Source organism: Cutaneotrichosporon oleaginosum (assembly GCF_008065305.1).
Source record: "Cutaneotrichosporon oleaginosum strain ATCC 20508 chromosome Unknown ATCC20508_contig01, whole genome shotgun sequence".
NCBI lineage: Eukaryota > Fungi > Basidiomycota > Tremellomycetes > Trichosporonales > Trichosporonaceae > Cutaneotrichosporon > Cutaneotrichosporon oleaginosum.
Window position 1 is genome coordinate 1,321,767 of NW_027072170.1, and position 27,113 is coordinate 1,348,879.

At 61.9% G+C, this 27,113-nt stretch overlaps 9 protein-coding genes across 9 annotated transcripts; 5 read left to right on the top strand and 4 right to left on the bottom strand.

The window, feature by feature from the left end:
- Window positions 1-256: 256 nt before the first annotated feature.
- Window positions 257-2,018, top strand: COLE_00548 (uncharacterized protein; the record flags this gene model as incomplete). Its single annotated transcript, XM_018423314.2, has 4 exons — window positions 257-348; window positions 410-457; window positions 643-858; window positions 1,058-2,018. The coding sequence occupies 4 exons, from the start codon at window positions 257-259 to the stop codon at window positions 2,016-2,018; spliced, it is 1,317 nt and encodes a 438-aa protein (XP_018278477.1).
- A 581-nt stretch (window positions 2,019-2,599) lies between these two features.
- COLE_00549 (uncharacterized protein) lies at window positions 2,600-3,538 on the top strand (the record flags this gene model as incomplete). The annotated part of the gene is made up of 1 exon (XM_018423313.2): window positions 2,600-3,538. The coding sequence occupies one exon, from the start codon at window positions 2,600-2,602 to the stop codon at window positions 3,536-3,538; it is 939 nt and encodes a 312-aa protein (XP_018278476.1).
- Window positions 3,539-5,322: 1,784 nt separating this feature from the next.
- On the top strand, window positions 5,323-9,258 carry COLE_00550 (uncharacterized protein; the record flags this gene model as incomplete). The annotated part of the gene is made up of 7 exons (XM_018420383.1): window positions 5,323-5,378; window positions 5,431-5,554; window positions 5,611-5,961; window positions 6,025-6,180; window positions 6,219-6,905; window positions 6,942-9,144; window positions 9,179-9,258. 7 exons carry the CDS (start codon window positions 5,323-5,325, stop codon window positions 9,256-9,258), a joined length of 3,657 nt encoding a protein of 1,218 aa, XP_018278475.1.
- A 228-nt stretch (window positions 9,259-9,486) lies between these two features.
- On the top strand, window positions 9,487-11,244 carry COLE_00551 (uncharacterized protein; the record flags this gene model as incomplete). Its single annotated transcript, XM_018423312.2, has 2 exons — window positions 9,487-9,546; window positions 9,769-11,244. The coding sequence occupies 2 exons, from the start codon at window positions 9,487-9,489 to the stop codon at window positions 11,242-11,244; spliced, it is 1,536 nt and encodes a 511-aa protein (XP_018278474.1).
- A 474-nt stretch (window positions 11,245-11,718) lies between these two features.
- On the bottom strand, window positions 11,719-12,876 carry COLE_00552 (uncharacterized protein; the record flags this gene model as incomplete). Its single annotated transcript, XM_018420386.1, has 4 exons — window positions 11,719-11,904; window positions 11,981-12,171; window positions 12,416-12,545; window positions 12,700-12,876. The coding sequence occupies 4 exons, from the start codon at window positions 12,874-12,876 to the stop codon at window positions 11,719-11,721; spliced, it is 684 nt and encodes a 227-aa protein (XP_018278473.1).
- Window positions 12,877-13,776: 900 nt separating this feature from the next.
- COLE_00553 (uncharacterized protein) lies at window positions 13,777-14,199 on the bottom strand (the record flags this gene model as incomplete). Its single annotated transcript, XM_018419257.2, has 2 exons — window positions 13,777-14,117; window positions 14,169-14,199. 2 exons carry the CDS (start codon window positions 14,197-14,199, stop codon window positions 13,777-13,779), a joined length of 372 nt encoding a protein of 123 aa, XP_018278472.1.
- A 194-nt stretch (window positions 14,200-14,393) lies between these two features.
- On the bottom strand, window positions 14,394-15,663 carry COLE_00554 (uncharacterized protein; the record flags this gene model as incomplete). The annotated part of the gene is made up of 3 exons (XM_018423311.2): window positions 14,394-14,701; window positions 14,793-15,170; window positions 15,246-15,663. 3 exons carry the CDS (start codon window positions 15,661-15,663, stop codon window positions 14,394-14,396), a joined length of 1,104 nt encoding a protein of 367 aa, XP_018278471.1.
- A 5,483-nt stretch (window positions 15,664-21,146) lies between these two features.
- On the top strand, window positions 21,147-21,794 carry COLE_00555 (uncharacterized protein; the record flags this gene model as incomplete). Its single annotated transcript, XM_018425409.1, has 1 exon — window positions 21,147-21,794. The coding sequence occupies one exon, from the start codon at window positions 21,147-21,149 to the stop codon at window positions 21,792-21,794; it is 648 nt and encodes a 215-aa protein (XP_018278469.1).
- Window positions 21,795-22,257: 463 nt separating this feature from the next.
- Window positions 22,258-25,859, bottom strand: COLE_00556 (uncharacterized protein; the record flags this gene model as incomplete). The annotated part of the gene is made up of 5 exons (XM_018421394.2): window positions 22,258-23,221; window positions 23,273-23,474; window positions 23,512-24,692; window positions 24,774-25,280; window positions 25,357-25,859. 5 exons carry the CDS (start codon window positions 25,857-25,859, stop codon window positions 22,258-22,260), a joined length of 3,357 nt encoding a protein of 1,118 aa, XP_018278468.1.
- Between the last annotated feature and the right edge of the window lie 1,254 nt (window positions 25,860-27,113).

The following is a 27,113-nucleotide window of genomic DNA, read 5'->3' on the forward strand; positions in this document are numbered from 1 at the left end:
GCGATCAGGAACGGCGTCTCAGGTAGTCCAGGAGCAGACGGTAAATTCAAGGCCCTGTCACGTCCGCGCCATGCCATCCGATATCGCCAGGATTCAGCTCTGGCCGCACCTTCCTCCTCCCCCGCCCGCACGCCAAAGGCCCACCCAAAGATTTCCGCCAGCCAGCATCCACCCAACAAACCAGCACGCATGCATTGATATGCTCAATCTCATCTCCTCTCCTCTCCTCTCCTCTTCACTCACACTCACACTCACCATGTCCGCAGTCCGTCAGCGTCTCGAGGCTGCAGCCATTAAAAAGGACAAAAAGGTCTCCATCGACGAGGCCGAGTTGCCCGCAGACCGCAAGTATGTAGTCTCTCACTGTGTGGACTGTGTGGGGGATGGGGACAACGTCGCTAACCCACAGGTTCAACGTGCCCAACTTTACCAACAAGCAGCTGCTCGATGCCATTCCGTGAGTCCTTGCTGAGAGGGAGGTAGGGGGCGTCTGCGCGTGACGGCGAGTGGAATGATGTCGCGATGCTATCAGCTGTCGCTATCTATTACCTCGTCTTCCTTACATCCTCCGACACCCTCCTTCCACCCGACCTCCTTTATCCCCTCTTTTTCCCCCCAATCTCCACAACTCGCTAATCCCAGCGCGCACTGCTTCGAGCGCTCCCTCTTCCGCTCGTCCTTGACCCTCGTCCAGGACGTCGCCATCGTCGCCGCCCTCGTCTACGGCGCCTACCACATCGAGGACGCTCTCGCATACTTCAACCTCGCCGAGCTCCCCACCAAGGCACTTCGCATCGCACTTTGGACGACGTACTGCATCGTGTGCTCGTTCTGGGGCACTGGCCTCTGGGTTGTTGGGTGAGCACATTTCTGCTGTTGCCGTGCCTGAAGATCGACGAACGTGGGTGGTGTGGTCGGCGCCATCGGAAAATCGGAAGCGCGTCGCGTTCGTGTGCCGTGTCTCCTCTTTGTGTCTTCTCGATCGCCTCCACCCACCATCTCCACACCGCCGCTCTCTCCGCGCAATCCTCCGCCCAGCTCCAAGGCTAACCCGCAGACACGAGTGTGGCCACCAGGCATTCTCCAAGAGCAAGACGATCAACAACTTTGTTGGCTGGGTCGTCCACTCGTGCCTCCTCGTGCCCTACCACGCTTGGCGCATCTCCCACGGCCGCCACCACGCGTCCACGGGCAGCCTCACTCGCGACGAGGTGTTTGTTCCCCGTACTCGCAAGGAGCGTGGTCTCCCCGAGGCCGCCAACGAGGATGAGATCATCGGCATCAACGTTCCGGAGGAGTCGCAGTCTCTGCTCGCAGAGGCTCTCGACCACGTTCCTATTGCCGTCTTCTGGATGGCCATGTACCAGCTCGTCGGCTTCCCTCTCTACCTCGTCATGAACGCCGCCGGCCAGAACCGGTACCCCAAGTGGACCAACCACTTCACGCCGTCGTCGATCATCTTCCGCGCCAACCACAAGTGGCAGATCATCTGGTCCGACATTGGCCTCGCCCTTGTCATCGCCGGCCTCACCTACTGGTCCAAGGTCCGCTCGTTCTCCGAGATGATGCTCGTCTACGGCATCCCCTATCTCCTCGTTAACAGCTGGATTGTCATGATCACCTACCTCCAGCACACTGACCCTACTGTCCCTCACTACAGCGACGCGCTCTGGACCTTCCCCCGCGGCGCTCTCTGCACGATCGACCGCACGTTCCTGGGCCCGGTCGGCGCGTGGGCCGTCCACGGCCTCTGCGAGACCCACGTTCTGCACCACGTCTGCTCCAAGATCCCCCACTACCACGCATGGGAGGCGACAGAGGCCCTCAAGGCCTTCATCGGCGAGCACTACCAGCGCTCTGAGGAGAACATGCTCGTGTCGCTGTGGAAGAGCCACCGTCAGTGCCAGTTCATCGAGGACGGCGCGGACATTGCGTTCTACAAGAACTCGCGCGGGCAGGCCCAGCGCTGGGGTGTCGCCCCGCCACCCGCCGACTCGGGTGTCGAGCTCTCGAGCTAAGCGAGGGTTGGTAAGGCCGCATACGAGGCTGCAAAATAGCATTTTCTAGACACGGCATAGGGTATAGAGATAGAACAAGTAGATTCATTCAACTGGGTGCCGTCGGGGAACATGCACGCTTGGATCATTAGCCTCGTCGAGCCGTCGAGAACCGTGTGTCCATGCTGATCTAATCAACCACACTTTTTAATTATCGCCGGCCGGATCGCTTGACCGCCGAGGTAATCAGATCTCATTCCGCGGCACTTGACTGTGCTTGAATTTCATTAGTAAGTGAGAACACTGAGTGCACGCCGGCGGGCATGACATCACTCAGCAGCTCCGTCAGCGCTGCACGATGCCGGCGGGGGGGGGGTTGCCTTGGACATCTGAAGCTCGGACACTGTCGTCGCGACGCAAGGAACAGTGCAACGAGCCGAGATCTCGGCAGATACCACCGGAAGGCGTGGGTGGATCTGGATATAAGACGCAGATGCTCGTCCTGCTTGCTTCCCACGACGTCAGTTTAGTGTCCCAACACTCATTTCTAGCACCTTACCTCACCTCACCCCCCTTTACAAGTCACTGCTCTCTCGCCCACTATGACCCGCCCCATCCTCGTCACAGGCGCTACAGGCAAACAAGGCGGCGCCGTCGTTCAAGCGCTCCTGGCCAAGCCCGACGACATGGTCGTGCTGGCCGTAACGCGCAACCCCGACTCTGCCGCGGCGCAGAAGCTCGCCGCGCGCGGCGTCAAGCTCGTCAAAGGCGACCTCGACGACGTGCCCGCGCTCTTCGATGCGGCGCGCGCCGCCTCGCCCACAGGCACGGTATGGGGCGTCTTCTCCGTGCAACCCACCAGCCTGAACACGGATCCCGTGAACCTCGCGTCCAACCCCGAGGTGAAGCAGGGCGTTGCGCTGATCGACGAAGCGCTGCGTGCCGGCGTGACGCACTTTGTCTACTCGTCCGTCGACCGCGGCGGCGACCAGAGCTGGGACACGATGACGGACGTGCCCCACTTCCGCACCAAAGCGTTCATCGAGGCGCACTTGCGCGACGCGACGAAAGACTCGAAAATGAGCTGGAGCATCCTCCGCCCCGCCATCTTCTTCGAGAACATGACGCCGGACCTGACGGGCCGCGTCGTGCTCACGTCCGTGCGCGACGTCATGCGCAAACCCATGCCGTGGGTCGCGACGGAGGATATTGGTTTCTTCGCCGCGCTCCAGATGCGCGAGCACGCAAAGTGGGCCGGCAAAGCGCTCTCGCTCGGCGGCGAGCCGATTGCGTGGACCGACATCGACCGTGTGTTCAGGAACGTTACGGGCGCCCCGCCGCCCACGACGTACAGCTTCATCGCGGCCGGCATGCGCTGGGCACTCGCGGACCTCGGCAAGATGTTCGCGTGGTTCAACGACGGCGGGTATCGCACAGACAGCGCGGAGCTCAAGCGCCTGCATCCCGGCATGATGGATCTCGAGCAGTGGCTGCGCACGCGCAGCGCATGGAAGACCGAGAGCAAGAAGGAGAGCTCGTAGGAGCACAGGTGCGGAGTATACGCTCGTAGACTAGTTGTCATGTATGATATCTCGCCATCGGAGGGACCGATGGCTCCTGGGAACTGTGCGCCCAGCGCCCTTGGAGATACTGATGGCCCGCTTTCACGGCCGGCGAGACGGCCTCTCCTCTTGACTTCCAGCTTGCAGATGACGTTCATGCCGGCGCCCCCGCCCTCTGACCCAGCCATGAGCCTCTATAAGCAGCGCTCCCTCTCATCTCTGCTGCTTCCACACCCCTCTCACCCCTCTTACGCTCTCCCCTCTCCCCACCCACCGACTCACCGACTCATGGTCAAGTACGGCACCTATACGATCGACGCGCCGCCGCCCTTCCAAGGTCGGTGGCGTGCCATAGTTGACCGCCTGCACTACCACTTCCAATTCGTGCGCCTGTACGTCCCCCCTCCGTCCCCGCTGACGCCAGCCAACTCCTCGGCTGCGGCGACTGCCGCGAACTTATCTTCAAGCCCGACGGCGACGCCTACCTCTTCTCGAGATGCCGGCACCACAAGGGCTTCTACGACGGCTTCTGCCCCTTCGCAGCAACGCGGTACGTGTTCGACGACGGCGCGATGCACGCCCGCCGTCTGCATGTGGGCGTGAAGCCGCCGGAGGTGTCCGAAGACGAGGTGCAGAAACCGCGGCCCGAGTCGCTCGTCATCCCCCTCCGCGCGTCGCCGGAGCCCATGAACACGGCGGAGCGATTCGACATGTACGCCGCACCTCCCCCGCCCGCAACTCACCCCAGGACGCAGATGATCGCGGCCGTGCGCGTGTCCATCGACGGCACAGAGCCCAGCCGATACTCGCAGTGCACGTCGCAAACTATTGCCACCGAAGAACTCAGGCCGGACTCGGCCCGCCCATACTCCCCCTTCTCGGACTCACACGAGCCCCTCCTCATACACAAGGAGACGCGCGGCACCGCGGCCGTCATTGACTCCTTCCCGGCGCCTCGCGCCGGGCTCGGTCCGCCGAAAGACTCCTCGGGCGTCCTCCCCTCCCCTACACCCACCGTCACCGCTAGTCCCCTTCCCCTTTTCCCCGTCATAATCAACCCGCCCTCGGCCGAGTCTTCGCGCGGCACCACCCCCGCCTCATCAGCGCTGCACTTACAGCTTCCAGGCCTGCGCCAACCACCGTCGCCACCACCACAAACGGCTGCGCCAGCAGTGGCCCTCCTTACACCCCAGATCTCCGGCGCCGCAAGCCCGAGCGAAGCACTCACCGCCCTCGAGACGCAACTCACCGGCGCGCTCGGGAACGCGCGCTTACTCCATGACACACTGGAGTGGCAGGCCTCCACAATCGCCGCCATGTCCGCCGAGCTTGAACGCACGCGCTCGGATATGGCGCGCCTACGCGCTCAGCATGCGCGGCTGCGTCAGTTCCGTGAGGAGATGTTCGAGGCGTTTGGGTTGCACGATCCCGAGGAGTGGGACGTAAGCGATTGATGAGTAGTGCGGTAGGCATGTAGATGCGATAGGTTCCCAGCGATCACTTCTGGAAACGTAGTCAGCACATCCAGGCCTCATGTGCGTTGGCGTGCAAGGATTGATGTTGATGCGTGCGATGGTCGTGTGCGTGAGCATCTCGGAACCGATGACGCGGTGGACATGGCGAGTGGAGGTTCTCGCGAATTTTGCTCCCGCCGCTCGATGAACGGAACAAAAGTCGCCCGGTGTCCATCGCGAAGCTACTGTCCGTGGAGAGACATCTACTTGCCACTCGACTCTTACTCATCCACCTGCTTGCTTAACACCATGCCACCAAAAAAGGGAAAGAAGGGAAAGAAGGGCGGCGACGACGACGACTTCTGGTGGGTTCCGCGTGGTTGCCCCGGCGCCATTGTTCCGCAGCTAATGACCAAGGGCCGAGAAGGAGAAGGAGTTCGAGTCCAAGTTTGCCACTCCCGATGAATCAGTACACGGCGGTGGCGGCGGCGGCGCGTTTGACGCCCTCGACGACGACGAGGAGGGCGCCGGCGGCCTGATGGTGAGTGGGCCCTAGCGGTCGGTGCGGTGGAGCTTTGTGAAGTCAGTTGACACCAGGCGGCGATTGCTGCGGCTAAGAACAAGAAGAAGGACAAGAAGAAGAAGAAGAACACGTTTGCGCTCGACGACGATGAGGACCCGGAGGCCAAGGAGGCCGAGCGCGCTAACCTCGACGACAAGTGGCCCGAGGACGACGTCAAGCCCAAGAAGGGCAAGAAGGGCAAGAAGGCGAAGAAGACGTACGACTTCGACGAGGAGGAGGAGGGTGCCGAGGCTGTGGCTGAGGCGCCTGCCGCCGACGAGTTCGCCGACAAGGCGCCCGAGAAGGCCAACCTTGACGACGAGTGGCCGGAGGACGACGTCAAGCCTAAGAAGGGCAAGAAGGGGAAGAAGGGCAAGAAGCAGCAGGTCGAGGAGGAGGATGACGACGACTTCCTCGAGAAAGCTGCCGCGGAGGCCGCTGCCGCAAAGGCCGCTGCCGAGGCCGAGGCTGCGAAGGCTGCTGAGGCTGCCAAGGCCGCTGCCGCTGAGGCTGCCGAGGCCGAGGAGGAAGACGACGAAGAAGGCGGCGGTGTCAAGATCCTCTCCAAGAAGGAGAAGGAGAGACTGAAGAAGGAGAGGGAGAAGGTGAGTTGCTGTGGCGATGTACACCTTGCTGACGACAGGCGAAGAAGAAGGCGCAGGCCGCCAAGAAGAAGGCTGTTGTCACCGAGGAGCCTGCAGCTCCTGCACTTGAGGCCACACCCGAGCCGGAAGCCGAGGCCGAGGCCGAGGCCGAGGCCGAGGAGCCTGCTGCTGGCGCTTCGTCGAAGAACAAGAAGAAGAAGAAGGGTGCCAAGGCTGAGCCTGCCGCTGCCGCGCCCGCCGCCGCTGCTGGCAAGAAGGTCCCGGCGCACATTCTCGCCATGCAGGCCGCGATGGCGGAGAAGAAGCGTCTCGAGGAGGAGGCTGCGGCCAAGATTGAGGCCGAGCGTCTCCGTCGCGAGGAGGAGGAGCGCCGCATCGAGGAGGAGGAGGCGCGCATCGCCGCGGCCAAGGAGGCCAAGAAGGAGAAGGAGCGCCTTAAGCGTGCGCAGGCCAAGGCCGAGGGCCGTGTCCTCACGCCTGCTCAGAAGCGCGAGCGCGCCGCCGCCGAGGCTCGTAAGCAGGCGCTGCTGAACTCGGGTGTTGTCATTGCCGCTCTCCAGAAGGATGCTGCGGAGAAGCCCAAGGCGCGTCCCGTGTACGGCAAGAAGAACAACAAGAAGCAGCAGCAGCAGCAGACGCCTACTGCTTCTGGTGCCGCCACTCCGACCACTCCGGCCTCCCCTAAGAAGGCTGCGGCGGAGGTCAAGGAGGAGCCTAAGCCTGCCGTCAAGGAGGAGCCCAAGCCCGCTGCCAAGGAGGAGTCTGACGACGACTGGGATAAGTCTGAGGACGAGGTCGAGGCCGCCACGGCTGGTGTTAAGGGTCTGAAAGTCAAGGACGAGTCGGAGGACGACTGGGACAAGTCCGAGGATGAGGAGGAGAAGAAACCGGCTGCCAAGGCCGCGCCTGCCTCTAAGCCTGCCGCCAAGGCTGCTTCTGGCAAGGTCGCTTCCGGCAAGACTGCTTCCGGCAAGGCTGCCCCCAAGGCTGCCGCGAAGCCCGCTACCAACGGCAAGGCGCCCGCCAAGCCCGCCGGCAAGGCTGCTGCCAAGGACGAGGAGTCGGAGGACGAGACCGAGTCCGAGGACGAGACTGACTCGGAGGAAGACTCTGAGGACGAGACTGAGTCCGAGTCTGAGTCGGAGGACGAGGTCGAGCAGGCCAAGGAGCGTGCGCGCGTCGCTATCGCTGCCCGCCGCAAGGCCGCCCAAGCTCAGCAGAGCAAAACCGACCTCCGCTCGCCTATCTGCTGTATTCTGGGTCACGTCGACACGGGTAAGACCAAGCTGCTCGACAAGATCCGTCAGACCTCGGTCCAGGAGGGTGAGGCTGGTGGTATCACCCAGCAGATCGGTGCCACCTTCTTCCCTAAGGAGGCGCTTGTCGAGAAGACGCAGGCGGTCAACAAGGATGGAAACGTTGTCGTTGACATCCCTGGTCTGCTTATCATCGACACACCCGGACACGAGTCGTTCACCAACCTCCGTTCGCGTGGTTCGTCGCTGTGTAACATTGCCATCCTTGTTATCGACATCACCCACGGTCTTGAACCCCAGACAATCGAGTCGCTCAACCTCCTCAAGATGCGCAAGACGCCGTTCATTGTCGCACTCAACAAGATCGACAAGCTCGATGCGACTGAGTGGAAGACACAGCCCGACGCCGGCTTCCGCGACACGCTCAGCGCCCAGAGCCCGCGTATGCAGCGCATGTTCGAGGACCGTCTCCAGCACGTCAAGATGCTTCTCATGGAGCAGGGTCTCAACTCGGAGGTGTACGACAAGAACACTGCGCCCGGCCGTATCGTCTCCATCGTCCCCACCTCGGCCGTCACTGGCGAGGGTGTTCCCGACTTGCTGGCGCTCCTCGTCAAGCTGACCCAGGACCGCATGACTGGCTCGCTCATGTACCTTTCCGAGGCTGAGGCGACCATTCTCGAGGTCAAGGTCATCGAGGGTCTGGGCACCACCATTGACATCGTCCTTGTCAACGGTGTGTTGCGCGAGGGTGACAAGATCGTGCTGTGTGGCATGAACGGGCCAATCGTGACAAATGTCCGAGCACTCTTGACACCACAGCCGATGCGCGAGCTGCGTATCAAATCGGCCTACGTTCACCACAAGGAGGTCAAGGCTGCACTTGGTGTCAAGATCTCGGCACCAGGCCTCGAGAAGGCCATTGCTGGTGCTCGCATGTACGTCGCCAAGAACGCCGACGAGGAGGAGTACTACAAGGACTTGGCAATGGACGACCTGACTTCTCTCGACCGGTACGTGCAGAAGACCGGCCGTGGTGTCTTCGTGCAGGCGTCGACTCTTGGTTCGCTCGAGGCTCTTCTCGTGTTCCTCAAGGACATGAACATCCCTGTGTTCGAGTTCGGCCTTGGTCCCGTGTACAAGAGTGCCGTCATCCGCTCGGGCCTTATGCTGGACCGAGCCCCAGAATACGCAGTCATGCTCTGCTTCGACGTCCCAGTCACATTTGAGGCCGAGGAGCAGGCCAAGAAGGAGGGTGTCAAGATCTTCTCGGCCATGATCATCTACCACCTCTTCGACGCCTTCAAGAAGCACATGGAGGAGGTGCGCGAGGCACGCATGAAGGAGGCAGCACCGAGCGCCGTGTGGCCCTGTAAGCTTAAGATTCTCAAGTGCTTTGCGTCCAAGGACCCCATCATTGTTGGATGTGACATCGTCGACGGCGCAACAGCGCGCGTGGGTACGCCTGTCGGTGTTGTGCGTTTCGATAAGGAGACTGGCAAGCGCGAGATCATTCCGCTGGGCAAGATCACCTCGCTCGAAATCAACCACAAGCCCATGCAGATCGTCAAGCGGTCTCAAGTTGGTGCGGGTGTTGCTGTCAAGATCGAGCGGGCGGCGCACCAGGCCGCGCGCTCCTTCGGGCGACACTTTGACGAGAAGGACGAGATCGTGTCGCTCATCTCGCGCCAGTCGCTCGACACACTGAGTGAGTTGCCCATCCTTGCCAAAGCTAACAGCAGAAACGACCTTCCGCGACCAGGTCGAGATGTCCGACTGGGCCTTGCTCAAGAAGATGAAGCAGGAGCAGGGCGTCGCGTAGCCGTCTGTCAATGTAGTCTTGTGGTTTTGTCTCTCATGCATGGTAATTGGATAGACTCTAAGGAGTGTTACGTAAGGTGGCATCTGAGCGGATATCTCACCCGGGTGAGTGCCGCGCTTCCGCCGCGACTCGACTGACCCTGGAAAAGTCCGGAGGCCTCGAGCTGCAAGGCGCCATCGGACTCGCCGTCGCCATCTCGTGTCTGTTTTGTACCACTACTTCATCAAAATGTCCCAGACGCGCTACTTCTCCACGCGCGGTGGCAGCGAGACGCTCTCGTTCGACGAGGTGAGTGTTGTGCTTGCAACCATCGGTTCGCTATCCTGGCGGACTACTCCACGCCGACCGACTGTATCCGGCTCGGCGCGCACGTTCGAGAATGACGGGTAGCGGCTCAGTATGGATTGGGACGAAGGCTCAGTTTACTTCGCCCCAATTCCATCCTACCTTTCCGTGCTACTCGCCCCGCTGATCGCAATCGCGTCCCCCCCCCCACACCGCTAATCCCAGGCGGTCCTCCGCGGCCTCGCCCCCAACGGCGGCCTGTACATTCCCACCGAGATCCCCGCCCTCCCGGCCAACTGGGAGAGCGAGTGGGAGGGCCTGACGTTCTCCGAGCTCTCGCACCGCATTCTGTCCCTCTTCGTGCCCGAGGACTCGATTCCCTCCGCCGATCTCAAGGACATCATTGACCGCTCGTACGCGACCTTCCGCGTGCCCGAGGTCACGCCGCTCCGCCAGACCGCCGAGGGCGAGTACGTGCTTGAGCTGTGGCATGGCCCGACGTGGGCGTTCAAGGACGTTGCCCTGCAGTTTGTCGGCAACGTCTTCGCGTACCTCCTCGGCAAGCGGAATGACGCTGGCGCCAACGAGCAGCTGACCGTGCTCGGCGCCACGTCGGGCGACACGGGCTCGGCCGCCATCTACGGCCTGCGCTCCAAGCCCGCCATTACCATCTTCATTCTGTACCCCGACGGCCGTATCTCGCCGATCCAGCAGGCGCAGATGGCCACTGTTGAGGACGCCAACGTCTACACTGTCGCAGTGCAGGGCGCCGACTTCGACAAGTGCCAGGCGATCGTCAAGAGCTGCTTCTCAGACGCGAGCTTCAACGCCTCCCACCGCCTTGGCGCCGTCAACTCGATCAACTGGGCGCGCATCCTCGCCCAGATCGTTTACTACTTCCAGGCCTACTTCCTCTTGCCCAAGGACAAGCGCGACAAGGTACAGTTCGTCGTGCCCACGGGCAACTTCGGCGACATCCTCGCTGGATGGTACGCAAAGCGCCTCGGCCTTCCGTGCCGCCAGCTGGTGGTGGCGACGAACGAGAACGACATTCTCGCTCGCTTCTTCTCCACGGGCCGGTACGAGCGTGAAGACTCAAGCGCCGAGGTCAAGGCGACGTACTCGCCCGCGATGGACATTGCGCTCTCGTCCAACTTTGAGCGCTTGCTGTGGTACCTGGCGCACGAGACACAGAGCGCAGAGCAGCAGGCCCAGGGGGCAGAGGAGCGGCGCGCGGCGGCGCAGGCCACGCTGAACGGGTGGATGGACGAGCTGAAGCGCACGGGCCGCGTCGACATGGGCGCGGCAGTGAAGGAGGCGGCGGCGCGCGAGTTCTGGGCCGAGCGCGTCTCGGACGAGGACACGCTCGCCGAGATCCGCAAGTACGCGGGCGCCGGCACGCCGTACGTCGTGGACCCGCACACTGCCGTGGGGCTCGCGACACAGGCGCGCTCCAAGCCCCGCGCGCCTGACAGCACGTGGGTGACGCTTAGTACGGCGCACCCTGCAAAGTTCTCCGAGGCCGTCGACCTCGCGCTCACTCAGGCGTTCCCGGACTTTGACTTCCGCCGCGACGTGCTCCCGCCCGCGCTGGCGGCGCTCGAGCAGCTGCCGCAGCGCGTGTACAAGGTCTCGGGCGAGGACGGGGTGCGCGCCCTCATCGAGCAGGTGAAGCGCGGCGAGAAGCCCACCCCGGCGTAGTGTTGTAGGTATGCATCGTATAGAGGGATGGTGGAACAAGGGGCGGCGGGCCGGAGGTAGAACGGAGCGAGATGTTGAGTTCGGCCAGGGCTGATAGCCGCTGATGAGCGCTTACCCAGGCACGCGCCGCGATCATGTCGCTCGCGATTACACAAAGAGCAACTGGCTACCGGGGGTCCCGACGCTTCTCGAGAATGGAACGATAGAGGCCGTGGATGAGCTGATATGGTCCACGATGGGTTCTTCGTTAGAGTATATGGCCAGCACTCCGTCCTCGCTCAGTGCCATGCTCATCTGTACGAGTAGTTGTTGCGAACCCTTCCGCAGACCTGTCACCTGGCCACACTCAAGCTCCTGCACAGCCGCTATCAATTTTCCCGGCGCCTCTGCGCCACTGACAACCATTCATGTACACGGTGATCTACTTCGGGCCGCTGTAGGGCCTTTTTTGTTTCTGCTAGAACTCCAAGATATCTAGTGCACGCCGTTGGCCACGCCGTTCGCGACACCGTTCGTCTTGACGGCGTTCGCGGCGCCCTTGGCGCGCGCAGCGGCCGCCTGCTCGGCCTTGGCGGCGCGGATGTGCTCGTTCACCAGCCCGCGCGCCTCGAGCTCCTCGAGCGTCAGGTGCGCCGCGCCGTACACGCGCCCAAGGCAGGTCTGGTGTGAGCTCGTGCTGATGCTAGACTTCCCCGCAGCGGCGCGCAACTCGCCGCAACTAGCTATGCGTTGCCACGTGTTGCTGTGTACTCACCTTGGCACCGCAGCTGCAGTCAAAGCCCTGCGCCATATCCCACTCGGTCGAGGGGTAGAAGAAGGTGATGTCCTGGCCCTCGGCGAGGCCGCGGGGGCCCGCGAGCACCTCCCACCGCTCCGGCGCGCCGGCGTAGAGGTACATCTCGGCGGATGGGTCGCACGAGTGGTTCACTGGCGTCAGTGGCCGGACAGAGTAGCTCGGGGCGCGGGCCGCGGACTGCGGGCTCCGTGCTCCGTTTCCGTATCGGGCCAGGAAAGAAGACGAGTGCAGGTGGCGAAGAGGCACGGGGCGTGCATCTTGGCGGCGCTAATGTTCGGCGTGGTTCCAGGGAACGGCCGGGAAAATAGCAGAAGAGAAAGTGACGAGAAAAACATGCGGAGGAGCAGGAACGGAGAACGGAGAAGAGAGACGTACTGAAGAGCAGGTCCGAGTTGAGCTCGAGGTGGTCGTGCGGCCCGTTGCCGAACTGCACAGACGAGTAGGCCTTGACGGGGGCAAGCGACTTGTTGTCGAGGAGGGCGAGGCGCTCTCCGGGCGCGAAGGCCTGGCGTCAGCGGCTAGGGCGTAGAGGACGGAGGGGAGTGGTGGCGGCGAAACTAGGCGGTGGAAATGAGGGATTACTGTCTCTGCGTCGCGGGGCTGTGCCGAGGACCTCCGCTGCATTTTCTCCGCCTTTTGTGGAGGAGGGGAACACTCACGCGATCAGCGACGAGCTTGGAGCTGAAGCTCTCGCTGCCGTCGGCGCTGGGGGCGAAAACCACGTGGAATGCGCCGGGGTTGGACGGCGAGTATCCCTCGGCGGACATGGGCTTGGGCCACGACTTGGGCGCGGCGGCGGGGAGCTGGTCTTTGACGGAGGCGACGGGGACGGGCATGTTTGGGAGGCTGCGGTGGTGTGGGGAGGGGGAAGAGGAGATAGGAAGGAGGGCGGAACACGGGGTTATAAAATGCAGAGGGGTGGGTAATGTGTCGAGTTTAACAGCACGTTGTCCAATGTCCAACGGCGTCACGGCGTCGATGTCCTCTGGCCTGTGGACCTCGGGCACTGGGTGCCGTCGTCTCGTTTGTGGGCGCCGGCAATCCGGGTGCCGAGGGGGCAAAATGATGTATCAGCGGGAGCAGATTGCCGGCGCACCGCTCCGTGCCTCCCCGCCGCGGGCCCTGGCGGCCCTAGATAGACCCCATGGGGGGGCCCTATCAGCGAGCGTTGTCAGCCCTCGGCGCCCGCCCAGCGCCCTCGCCAGCCTCTCCTGCTGCGTGCCGCGTGCTGGCGTCCTCAATCTCTCCTGATCTCCTCGGATGAGGCTAGTCGAGCGGGGAGGCAGGCGCAGAGCGGAGCCGGCGTCATGCTTGCGTTGCGACGCCTGAAACATGCTGAGGCGCACACACTCAAATCTAATCTTGGCAGTTCTTGCCGGCGGATCAGTATCAGAGTAGCTCCGCCCTCGACCTCACTCCACCGTTCTCGTCGCACCACCTCGAGACAGTTCTCAGGCTCTGGACACCATCAGCTCCAAGAACCTTCTGCCGGTTACCAGCCATGCCCGGGAGCACCCCGGCCCTCGCCTTTGTTGCGCCGTTCACAGACCCTGTGCCTTCGCTATGCCCCCGGCCTGGCCACTGCGCTCGGCCTCGATCTCTCGATCTCTCGAACCACCTCCTTCCATTCGGGAACATACGCACTCTGCCTCTGCTGCTCTCAAAGCGCGTGACAGTCCGTCGATCTGCGGTACCCCGTGACGAGTGCTTCTCACGCCGTGGCTGGAGCTCATTCGTCAAGCCTTTGCACCCGCCTCACCATCACGGAGGCAAATGGCGCGGGCATGCTGGGATACCCGGTCGACCAGCTCGCCAGCGAGCCAACTCGCTGCTCGCTGTTCGCTACAGCGTCTCGGCTCGCTTCTCGGCTGCCCCGCCTCCACTCCACCTCCACCCAGCCACCAGCATGCCCCCGCCACTGCCGCCGGCGAATGAGCTGCCCCGCGCACGCACGGCCCCGGCGCAACATGTTCTTCCGCCCGTCGCGCCGTGATCATCACGGCACGCAGGTGGCCCCGGGTATGCGTCCGTCGCAACCGCCGGCGACAGGTCGACCAATCGGCCAAATACCGCATACCTTCCGCATACCATCAGCAATGGATCAATACCAATGACGCAGCAGGCACACCTCTCTCAGTTAGTGGCCGAGGGCCTTGCATCTTGTGACGTTCGTTGCGACCCTCTTTGTTTGGCCCGGTTCAACCATCGACGACGCAATGGCCTTCTTCAGGTCGCCTTGTTCTCTCACCCGGCCCTTCGCACCGCCGCCAGTAACCCCGCGCACTGGTACGCGTTTTTGAATAGGACCGTCGCACTGAAGAGGCTCGTGCTGCGAGTCTCATCCTCAAGCGTGTCATCCGTCCACCAAGCCACCATAGTACGCGGTGACGGCCTTGAGCTTGTCCCCGACCCACTCCTCCTCGACCTCCACCCATTCTCTGCTGCGCTCAGCTCCTCCTTCCGCGTCGTTCTCGGGTCTATCGAGCTTGTTCGCGAGCGCCGCGACCTCCGCAATGTCAACATTGCGCGGGAGGTAGTAGGCAATGTTGGGAGTAACGGGAGCTGTGAGCGCGAAGAGTTCATCGCCTGGAACTGGGAGCACGGCCGATAGTGGGTACGTGGGAGAACCTTCGGCACCGAACGACAGATATTCTGGCCCGCCTGTCATTGTCAGCGCTGTTCTTACCGCCTGCCTTCCTCCGCTCCTTGAGCTCGCCTCCCTCCAGCCTCTCCTGCCTCTCTCAAGACCTACCCCATGGTGGGGACAGAAACACCACGTCAATCTCTTCCCGCTGATGTGCGCCGCGGCGCACATACTCTCTCGCCCACTCCACGTAGTCGGCTAGTACGAATTCGATGCGGTCCGCGACCCCATAGTGCAGCGCATTGTGGCGCGCGAGCTTCAGACGTGTGATGTCGTTGTCCATCGCAATGACCCGCTCACACGTCCGCGCGAAGGCAATTGCATTACCACCCACGCCGCAGAACGCGTCGAGGACCACATCAGAGCGGCACCGCTCCGCAATGTGTTCTGCGATGCTTGAGGGGGTGACACTGAACCACCCAGTGTCGTCCAGGAGGAGGGGAAGGCGAGAGTATGCGGGGAAGAGAGAATGGCGCTGGAAGAAGTCTGGAGTCAGTAAACGACACTCTGCGCTCAAGCAGATAGCAGACAGGGCTGGGAGTGGAAAGGTGGAGCACGTACACTTCTTCAAATGCTGCGGCACATCTGCAGCCTTCTCATAGCGCGGCACCAGGCCGGTGCAGTCCCACGGATGCCTCTCCTCCTCAACCTTCGCGCGTTTGGACGGTGACGGTTTCGCGGGACTGTCGGACGAGCGTTTGCGACTGGCAGACGCTGGCTCGTCTTGCTGTGAGCCGGAGGGCTCCTCGGAGCTCGGATTTACAGCAGCAATCACCTCCTCCTCATCGATGTTCCTATATGCGTCGCCACCTTCCTCGCCGGCATCGCTGGGCGGCTGGGTAGGGAGCAGGCCTGTGCTCGGTGCCTCTGGCGAATCCGACGTGGACGGCTCAGCAACAGGGTTGGAGCGGAGTGTGCTCTTGAGATCCCATGGGAGCGCAGAGAAGATGGAGGCGCCGCGGCCACTGCGTCGAGGCATTGTTGTTGTTGCGTCGAGGTCTCTTGCGCTTGATGAATCTTGCGTCATGTTGTTGATCGACCGTGGGAGGTCTAGCCACGTGGCAAAGTGGAGGTCAGGCTTCGGTGACCAGAGGTGGAATTGGGCCGACATTACGAAGCGAGGGGAGAAAGCAGAGCACGCCAGTGACACGGGCATGTACAGCCTGACCCTCTCTGATCTCTGGTTTGAGCAGTCCGAGTGGCTTGGTGGTGGCACATGTTTGGGACATGTAGAGGTGCATTGAATAACTTCGTCAGCAGCTGGCCAGCTGGCTTGGTGGACGTTGTTTGTGTGGCAGGCACACGCCGGAGATCCTAGTCTAGTGAGACCCGCGATACACAACGCGGCATGTTTGTCTCACCTCACCTCCCCGTCCACATGCACATGTACAGATATACGAGGCCCCGGGTGACACCTTGCCCTTATGGACTGGGACATGCACGCCCTACGCCGTGGACCACGCGCCTTGGCGTTGGCTGGAACAAATTTCAGGCCGCAGATAATCGAGAATCGAGTCGTCGCAAAGGAACACGCGCAGTTTTTTTCCAACAGGGAGAGGCAGAGTGCGAAGCCTTTTCCAATAACTCGTCTACAATCCTCATCGCGGCTCAGATCTCGTCCAAAGAGTTACCCCGAAGCCCAAGCATCTGCAGAGCAGAGCAATAGAGGGCCCATCTCCGCGTCCCGGTCCACCTCCGCCTCCGTACCGCACCCACCCGCGCCACAGCCGCCCACAGCCGATCAGACCACATCCTACTTTTTTTTTTAGACATGCCTCGTCCTCCACTCGCCTCTTCCTCTTCGCTACCACGCGTCCCGCTCGCAAGGCTTCGCACAGGCCTGCGCTCGTCGTCTACTTGCATGCGCCCACTGGCCCGGATCAACTGCGCGTTGACAAAAAGCAGCCTCAGGCACCACCACCTGGCGACATCCCGGGTGACGGCTTGCACCGCGCGTCTTCCGAGTCGGACACCTCACCCTGCCCACCACGGCCTCGGCAATTACCCGACAATCACACAACGCTCTCTTCTTCACTCTTCTGCAACTACACGCAACATGAGTGCCGCCAAGTCGTACGAGGGCTCGGCCCAGCTCATTGATGGCAACGCCATTGCAAAGTGAGTTGTTTAGCGTGTGGGCGCAATGGAAAGGCACAGGCAAACAGCGACCGCTCGGAACGTCGTGACGTGGACCTTCCGTCTTCACCTGGACAGTCCTTAGCGCTTGCTACGGTGTTGATACATGTCACGGGCTTCATGTTTGCCGGACGACGACGAGCCCAGTGCGCTCGTCAAGGTACACGCAGCCTATGTTGGCCGCGTGGACACGCATACTTCGGCGCGACGCGTCGACGTCGGACGCGACCTCGCGTCCGGGGTCGGAGAGTTGGACGCTTGGACCCCGGGAGACCGGGCGTTGACGGTGCCACTCGCTCCGCCGTGACTTCTTCTACTTCTTTGAACGTTCCCTGCTTCGCTCCGCCCCGCACACAGAGACTGACCCCACAGGGAGATCCGTCAGAACATCCATGCCGCCATCACCGAGCTCCAGGCCAAGGAGCGGTCATTCAAGACGCCCGTGCTCAACATTTACCAGCTCGGGTCGGACCCGGCGTCCTCAACGTACATCCGCATGAAGCTCAAGGCGGCCGAGGAGTCGGGCATGAAGGTTGAGCACATCCAGGTGCCCGCGGACAGCGAGGTCGAGGGTGCGGCCAAGGGCACCGGTGTCCGCAAGCTCCTTGACCTTGTGCACAAGGCCAACGAGGACGAGAAGGTTGCCGGTATCCTTGTCCAGCTCCCCCTTCCCGGCGCGAGCAAGGAGGAGGAGAAGAAGGTCGTTGAGTCCATCTCCGTCGGCAAGGACGTCGACGGCTTCCACCCCGAGAACATTGGCCTGCTCTCGGGCCGCCTTACCGAGCCCCACTTCACCCCGTGCACGCCCGCCGGCATTGTTCGCCTCATTGACTCGACTGGCTTCGACCTCAAGGGCGCCAATGTCGTCGTGCTCGGCCGCTCGGACATTGTTGGTACCCCCACGTGCGCGCTTCTCCGCAAGCGCGACGCGACAGTCACCCAGTGCCATTCGAAGACTGTCGGCCTCCCTGATATTGTTCGCCAGGCCGACGTTGTCGTCGCTGCCATCGGCCAGGGCCAATTCGTCAAGGGCGACTGGATCAGGCCCGGCGCCATCGTCATTGACGTCGGCACCAACTTCATCCCTGACGCGAGTAAGAAGTCGGGCCAGCGCATGGTCGGCGATGTCGACTTCCCCGCCGCCTCCAACGTCGCTGGCTTCATTACCCCTGTTCCCGGAGGTGTTGGCCCCATGACTGTTGCCATGCTCATGAACAACACCTTCCGTGCCGCCAGACGCCAGTGGGAGAGCAGCCGCCAGCGCAAGCTCACTCCTCTGCCTCTGAACATACTCCCTCAGGTTCCCTCGGACATTGAGATCGCCGTCGCGCAGACTCCCAAGCCTGTCGCTGACATTGCCCGTGAGATCGGTGTGCACGACGACGAGATTGAGAGCTACGGCAAGTACAAGGCCAAGATTGAGCTGTCGGTTCTTGAGCGTCTCCAGGAGCGCAAGGACGGCAAGTACATTGTTGTTGCCGGTATCACCCCCACTCCCCTTGGTGAGGGTAAGTCGACGACCACGATTGGTCTCGCCCAGGCCCTCGGTGCCCACCTCCAGAAGACTGCCATTGCCTGTGTCCGTCAGCCCTCGCAGGGCCCGACGTTCGGTGTCAAGGGCGGCGCCGCTGGCGGTGGTTACTCGCAGGTCATCCCCATGACCGAGTTCAACCTCCACCTCACTGGTGACATCCACGCCGTCACTGCCGCCAACAACCTGCTCGCGGCGGCCATTGACGCGCGCATGTTCCACGAGTCGACTCAGACCGACAAGGCGCTCTTCAACCGCCTCTGCCCTCCCAAAAAGGGCGTGCGCTCGTTCGCCAAGCCTATGCTCAAGCGCCTCGAGAAGCTCGGCATCAACAAGACCAACCCGGCCGACCTCACCGAGGAGGAGGCTGCGCGCTTCGCCCGCCTCGACATCGACCCCGCCACCATCACCTGGAACCGCGTGCTCGACGTCAACGACCGCTACCTGCGCAAGATCACCGTCGGCCAGGCTCCCACCGAGAAGGGCTTCACGCGCGAGACCGCCTTTGACATTGCGGTCGCGTCCGAGGTCATGGCCGTGCTTGCCCTCGCCACCGACGTCGCTGACATGCGCGAGCGCCTTGGCCGTATGGTCGTCGCTTCGTCCAAGAAGGGCGAGCCCATCACTGCTGAGGACATTGGCTGTGCTGGTGCCATGGCCGTCCTCATGAAGGATGCCATCAAGCCCACCCTCATGCAGACGCTCGAGGGCACGCCTGTGTTTGTCCACGCCGGCCCCTTCGCCAACATTGCCCACGGCAACTCGTCGATTATCGCGGACCGCATCGCGCTCAAGCTCGCGGGTATCGAGGAGGGCGACGCCGAGGACCGCAACGGCTACGTCATCACCGAGGCTGGCTTCGGTGCCGACATTGGCATGGAGAAGTTCTGCAACATCAAGACGCGCGTGTCGGGCCTGCGCCCCAACGCCGTTGTCCTTGTCGCGACCATCCGTGCGCTCAAGATGCACGGTGGTGGCCCGACCGTCTCGCCCGGCAAGCCCCTCGACCCTGTGTACTCGACCGAGAACCTCGAGCTGCTGCAGAAGGGTTGCGCCAACCTCGGCAAGCACATTGAGAATGCGAAGAAGTTCGGCCTCAAGGTCGTTGTCGCGATCAACAAGTTCGTCTTCGACACCGAGGCCGAAATGAAGCTTGTGCAGGACTTTGCGCTGCAGGCTGGCGCCGACTACGCCGTCCCGGCCAACCACTGGGCCAAGGGCGGTGAGGGCGCCGTCGAGCTCGCGCAGGCCGTCGTCGAGGCGTGCAAGGACGAGTCGCAGTTCAAGTTCCTGTACGACGTCAACCTGCCGCTCGAGGAGAAGATGTCAATCATTGCGCGCGAGATGTACGGCGCGGACGGCGTCGAGCTCTCGCCCGAGGCCAAGGCCGAGGTCGAGCGCTACGAGCGCCAGGGGTACGCGCACCTGCCGATCTGCATGGCCAAGACGGCCCTTTCGCTCTCGGACGACCCGAGCCGCAAGGGTGTGCCCACAGGCTTCACACTGCCGATTCGCAACGTCCGCCTCTCGGCTGGCGCGAGCTTCGTCTACCCTCTTGTCGGCGACATGTCGACCATGCCGGGCCTGACGACGCGCCCTGGCTTCTACGACATCGACCTGGACCCGGAGACGGGCGACATCCTGGGCCTGTTCTAAGTGTAGTAGGAGCTGCAGCACAAAATTTCTCGCATACTCAACTTGTAATCTCTACATCGATGCATCCGCCTCAACGGCGCTAGTAGCATAGTCATGGCCGAAGGCCACGGCCACGGCCGAGCCGACGGAGTGTGGCTTGCAATCCGGTGTTCCGCACTGCGCCTCTTGCGATGGCAGGCAGCTCTCGGCGCCAGCCTCGCAGGTGCTACCCCTCGTCGACCTTCCATGCCCTCTGCCGGCCTGCATCCCTACTGTTCCAAGCCGTTTATCAGCCTGCCCATCCTGTCACCCTTCGCCAAGTCCTGGCACACAACCTGGGTAAACCTTGCACCATCGTGCTGGATCACCACATCATTGGCCTCTATGTTCCGAGCCCTCACCCTCCCTCATCCCTCAGGTGCTGTATCTCCGACGCCATCCTAGTTCGGCTCTGCAAAACTCACGGCGGCTCGGCGGACCCGGCGGAGGCTGTGGCTGCAGGCGTCCAGCGAGGGCAGCTGGAAAAACTCCCTCCTCCCATCCCTATGCCTATCATCCTATGCCTAACTGCAAAGCTACGAACGCCAAGGCACCCGACCCAGAAAAATGCTCCCCCTTTTCCTCTCCTCGATCCTCGATATGCTCATGACGTCGCACTTTGCTACTCTCCTGTCTCCTATCTCTGCGTCTCGCCTCCCCCTGCCCCGTCTAAGTCTCGTATCTCCGCCCGCTCATCCCCGTCGGCCTTGCTCGCACTCGTGGCGTCGCTTAAACATACTGACGCCACCGCCGCCGTGACTCACCGTTACGCACTCGATTCCGAGGCAACTGCGCGTCGCAGATCGCCGGAATGCTGTCTGACAAAAGTTGTGGCCGCCGATCCCGTAATCCGCACACGCTGTGCTGGTATATCTTCTCGCGTCGGTGGTTCTCACCTCATCTCATCATCTGTCGTCTCTTCGTCTCCTGGCCATCTCACCTAATCTTCTCCTCTCTCTCTCTCTCTCTCTCTCTCTCTCTCTCTCCCCGTCTCACCTCGTCTTCTCCTCTCCTTTCTCACCTCGGTGTTCATCCCATTTCACGTCACCTTGTTACTTTACGTCCTGCTGGCCAGACGCGCCGGCCGCTTGTACAACCTTTAGACGTCACGACCACGACCCATGCTCTACGACATGCACTGCCCACCAAGCTACAAGCTCTACGAGAGCCGCCCCCTCCCGCCCCTCCCGCCCGGCGCGACGCCGTCTCCCCGCGCCTCGCCTACGCCGGGCGGGCGCATGCGCCGCCCAACGTCGTCGTCGTCCTCTGCGTCGTCTTCGCCCTCCTCTTCGCCTTCGCAATCACCCTACGCTTCTCCCCACGCGTCTCCCCGCGCTTCGCCCCACTCGCTCTACGCCTCGCCCCACTCGCTCTACGCGTCGCCCGCCCCCCCGCTCTACGCTTCGCCCACCCCCTCGCCCTACGCCTCGCCGCCTCCGTCCCCGCCCCTCCCCGCCCCCCCGAGCCTGTACACGCTCGCGAACGTCTCCTTCATCCAGCACGGGCGGCCGCCGCGCGCGCGGCACGCGCCCCGCGTCTCCCGCTCGCCCAGTAGCCTCAGCATGCCGCTCGCGCCGCTGCACGAGTGCAATGTCGAGACTGCCGCGCGCGCGGGCGAGTGGCTCGCATACACACACGGACTGGATGCGCTAGACGCCGCGGCGCGCGCGCTCGGCGACCGCGTGGTGCGCAGGGACGGGGATGCGCGGCGCGCGCGGCGCGAGGCCGTCATCAATGCGTCGAGGGCGGTGCTGCGCGGGGAACTATGACTTGTATGACACGTTCGTTATGATGCACGATTTACGACTACTGCCTACTGCGATACTGAATGGAGTGTAGAGGGGACGTGCGCTAGGATGTGTGGAACGCTGAACGAGGGTGCTCGCTGCATTGCTGAGCTTTGGGTTCATCCTGTTCTGCAGAAATTGGGCAAATCTTGTCACGCACGTCGGACGCGTCGAGTAGGGGGGAATGATCCTGCAAACGGCGTGGGAACATTCCGATGCCCCGACGACGCCGAAGGGTAATCTGATCGCCCGCAGCGCACGGACACCCCTCTGCCCTCTGCCCCTGTCCACGGCCGCCCACCGCATCCTGCTAATGCTAACAATGCATACTTTGGAATGACTAGTACAACAATTCGACCTTGCTATGAGGCGAGACATGATATATGGCCCAACGGTTCGATGGCTGTATGTTGGTGGCCCGAGATGACCTTGCGACAACACCATCCTACTCCTTCTCTTGAATGAAATACTCGGTAGCGAACATTGGCTCGGACCGCAGCCGGCTGTCCCGCACAACGCCGTGCACATGCAGGAACAGCCTCGGGAACTTGGTCGTAAAGTAGTTGAGGAAGCCCGCCGGCAGAGCGCCCATGTGCTTTTGCGCGCTCGCGTCCATGTCCTGGTAGTGGTGCTTCTTGTTGCGCATAGCACGCAGCAAGTCTCGCACACTCTCGCCCTTGTACTTGCGGTACTTGCCGAGACTCGAAGTGAACACCCGGTCCATTTTCGAGTACCAGTTCTTGCCGACGACCTGGTCGGCATTCTTCTCGAGCAGCGCAAGTGTTGTCTCCTCGGGCTCCATTATCTCGAAGCGGTCTGACGCGTCGCACAAGAACGCGAGGCGTTTCGCAGGTGTCCAGAAGAACGGGTGGATAAGGCACTCGGAAGTGTCAGGGCGCTCACTCGGCTCCGCCGACAGCAGTAGCCCGATGAGGTGCTGGGCCTCGACACCCTCTTCACCGAGTATCGACAGGTGCTCCATGTTGACGGCTTCACCCTTGACAATGTTCGCCTCGCGATTGTACGTCTCGCCGTACGGGTGCTCGCCACCCATGAGGATCCAAAAGTAGAGACATCCCAGGGCGAAAAGGTCGACGGCCTTGGTAAGACGGGCTCGCGGCACGCCCTTGACAACTTCACTACCATCGGACATGACGAGCAAGTCGGGAAGGGAGCCTGTCGACGACGCAGTGCTGCCTGCAGAGCCGCAGGAGAGAACTGGGTCAAAGCCTTCGTTGAGCTTGACCTGCCCGCGGATGCATTCTGGCGCACGCCAGCCGAGTGACCCAGCGAGATTGTTCGCCGTGGGCGCAAACGACGACTGGCCTTGCTCCAATCGACGCGCGAGGCCGAAATCTGACACCAACATGCGCAATGAACCGTTTTTGGCCTTTGACACGAGGACATTTCTGCCACGTCAGCCTGACTGACTTTCCACCATCTTCCGAGGCGCAACTCACTGTGGTTTGATATCGCGGTGGATGATTTTCATGCTGTGCAGGTGCTTCACACCCGATGTGATTTGCTGCAGCGCCTTCTTGCGGTCGAGGGCCGACGCAAGCTCAAGATAGACATTCGGTGTCTCGATCAAGTCGGCTAAAGACGCCTGGCAGAGGTCGAGGGCGATGTACAGGAAGTTGTCTCGCCGCTCTTGACAGTAGTCTGTAGCGTCAGCAGGTGTAAGGAGACCCAAACTCACATCTGATCACGTTGGGGTGGTCGTCACTGGCCTGCAAGAGCTTGACCTCCTGGCTGGCCAAACGGACAAAATCGGAGAGGAGGCGCTTGACTGCGACGGGCCGCCCTCCCCATGTGCCCTTCAGAACAACAGTGCCGTGTGAGCCATATCCGATGACCGTGTCCGAGATTGCCAAGCGTTCCTGCTCGTCTTGGAGAGCAGGGGCCGACAAAGTGCGCGGGATTGCCGGGAGAGGCTTCTCAATCATCATAAACGACGAGCTACCGCCACTACCGTTGCCGTTAACTGCGCTGCCGTTGGATCCGCTTGACCCGGTGGGCCGCTCGTCGGCAGTAGTCTCCCCCTTGTCGTCCTCATCGTCGTCACCCTCGTCCTCGTCTCTGTCCAGCTGTGGTCCCACCGAATTGCGGCGCTTCTTCTTGCCGCGCACCCGACGACGCGTGTTCTTCTTCTTTGGAGGAGTAGAGCCATCGTTAGGGGAGACCGAGCCTGTGTCTGGCAAGGCCTCGAAACGCACAACCGGCGTTGTGGCACCCTTTTCTCCAACATCACTTGTGGCGGAAACAAGTGCGGTAGCCTCGGCGGTCTTGGCACCCGAGTTGGCGAGGGCTGTAGCTTTCGTGAAAGCCCAGCGGTAGATCCCGATGCCTAGCCAGAAGACGGCCACGATCTCAAACATGACAAGCCACCACCACTTAAAGGCCCATCCGGTGGCAACGCCAGGATGCAGGTCCATCGGTGGATCAATGGTCGATGCCTCCTCTCGTGGTGGGTCGATGAGATAACGCGTGATGTGGTGCTCGTCCTCTGGCACATCGCTGATGCCATCACCATCACTGAGTGGGAACGAGCCGTTGATAAGTGTACCAGGGCGCGGGGCGTGTGCGAAATTGATCAGGGGGTAAGAGTTTGAGGACTGAGCAAAGAGCAGGGGACGCGGACTCTTCGGTGCAGACAACTTTGGCACCTTTGACGGGGGGTCGTCGAGTGCCGGACCACCTGGCACGCTGCCGATGTAGGTGGTGGGCGGTTTCCTTAAAAGCTCTTCGTATCGTTCCCTTGCTGGGTCGTCCACATCAGGTGCCATGAGCAGACTGGCGAGCTCGACCTTGGGCTGCGGAACGATTACGGGGTTGGACGAGTGGCTCGAGTGAGACAAGACTACGTCGTACACCGCCACCCTGCAAAGTCAGCTCCTGTGCAAAAGTGCTGCGACAAGCGATCGGTGGGGGACGGACCGCGCCCCCCCCCAGCCAACTCACCCGACGGATCCGAGGTCAGTGTGCCATCGCTTGCCCTGACCGTTCTGGACGCCAATGCAGTCGCCGTCAAAGCCCAGTTCGATACGGATACGGCCCTCGTCGACCCAGCTCTGCTTTCCAGTGCGAGCCCAAAAGTCGGCGACGGTGCGGTCATACGAGTTGGGCTGGTAGGTAGAGTAGGTGATCTCCTGCACCCCGCGGTTCTTTGCCGCCGACATGGTCGCGGTAGGCGAGTGTGGGTCAACAGTGGTCGGGGGCGCATGGATGGTGAGCTTGTAGTCGGTGCGCCCAATGAACAGAGTGTCGCGACGTGGGCGGCCCTCGAGGTCGTCGAGAATGTCATTGTCGCAGATGCCTGGTGAGGAGAGGTTGTCATGAGGACCATGGGCGTTGAAGCAGTCGAGCTGCTGGCCGGTGCGGAGGTCGAGGGAGAGGAGAGAGGTCCGCTTCTCACCGGTAAAGATGCGGTTGGGTGAGTGGGGGAAGGTGAACGGGGACAGGTCGATGCTGTGGGAGTCAGCGGGCGGAGCAGCAGGGCAGGGCAGGGCGTTGACAGTGCCCTCCGTCGATGATCTCTACTTACAGCTGCTCGACCGAGTAAGGGAGCTTGCGGACTTTTGGCAAGCCTTTGGTGCCTTCGTTCTCGCCTTCAAAGACGTAGAGATTTCCGCTGACGGGCTCGACGATATATTCGACATCATCTTGGCGCCCGTATATGCCACCGCCGACAAGAGGCTCTACGCCGTCGCGCAGGGTCCACTTGACATCGCCAGTCTCGCGGTCGATAGCATGGAGAGCGCCATCGATAGTGGAGACGAGGGCAAAGGGGAGGACGTCGAGTTCAAAGTCTTCCTGGGGAGGGGCGAGGATGGGAGGATGAGGGGGTGGAGGAAGGGGGATGGCAGACGCGGTGGATTTCCTCCTGACAGAGCGTGGGAGTCCTACGGCTAGGGGCTGCTGTGCGGGTGATGGGGTTTGTGATGGGAAGGGAGAAGCTTGATAGTCTGGGTGATGTGCTGCTGCTGCGACGAGGCAGACTAGCACAGTCGCGATAAACCCCAACACCAAAGAGGTGTGATGGAGCATGGCGAGAGTCGTCGAGCAGCAAAGAGAGTGTGTGTGTGGGTTTGGTTTGCGCTAGGTAAGAGCTAAGGTTGGCGGTGGTGGCGCGAACACCGAGCGCGCATCGCTCGTCGGGGCGTAGCCGGAGGGCGCGGAGACGCGTCTTTGTTGGTTGGGGGCCGTGGACCGTGGGCGGCGGCGTTAGGGGATGGGTAAGAAGAAGATAAGGAGGATCAAAGGTCCGGGATTGAGAGTGTGAATGAGGAGGAGCCGTGCGGAGGAGGGAGGGGGTCGCGGCGAAAGTCGAGGCGCGGGGGGTGAGTGTGAAGCTGGGGCCGGCGGCCGAGGATCCGAGGAAGGAGGAGGGGAGGGAGAGTGGGTTCGTGACAGTGGGCGTGAAAAGCGGAGGTCGTGATTTTGTGATGGAGGGGGGGGGGGGGAGATGTCGCTGGGGGTTGAGAAGCGGGGGAAACAAAGGACGAGATGGTGATGAGGAGGAGGAGGATGAGGAGGAGGAGGATGATGAAGAAAAGAAGAAGAAGAGAGAGTGTGAGATGTCGAGGGGAATACAAAGGACGCCGAGAGGAGAATGCGGCGGAATGGCAAGGGCTATTCAATTCGCATGGGTGTATCACTCTACCCCGCGTTCTATTCATTATTATTTTATTACTGGACTTCTGTACAACTACGCATAGCCCGCCGAACATCTGCAGCTCTCGACACCTCTCGGCCCTCCCGCTGGCCGCCTGCCGCCTGCCGCCTGTCTCACCGCGCCCATGCGCCTGCCGCTCGAGACCGAGGCGGCCACACCCACTTTGGTGGCGGTGACTCAGGGTCCACAAGGGTCATGGCGGGAGCAGCAACCGCACCCACCGCACCCACCACACACCACACGGCAATAAACTTCCGCTCCAATTAAGCGCAATACAAACTCTCTATTCCCCATTCTTGCACTCTATTTCGTCCCAGGCACGGCCGCATTCCACTCTTGATACTCTTGCAAAAGCCACGTAATAACATCTCTTCAATCACACGTAATGCCCGAGGTCGCGGAGATATGCCATGTCCGTATGTCACGTGCAACGGACACACGCAATGTCCGCCCCCGCCTCTCAGATTTCCAGAATCCTGTGTCCACGGCAAGGCGGGCGATCAGCGATACTCCTCCCACAATCCATACAAAATGTCCTCCAAGCAGCGCGGGACAAAGCGCGCCGCCGACTCGGACGCAGGGCCCAAGAGCAAGTCGTTCAAGGCTGGGCCCAAGCCGGCGTTCAA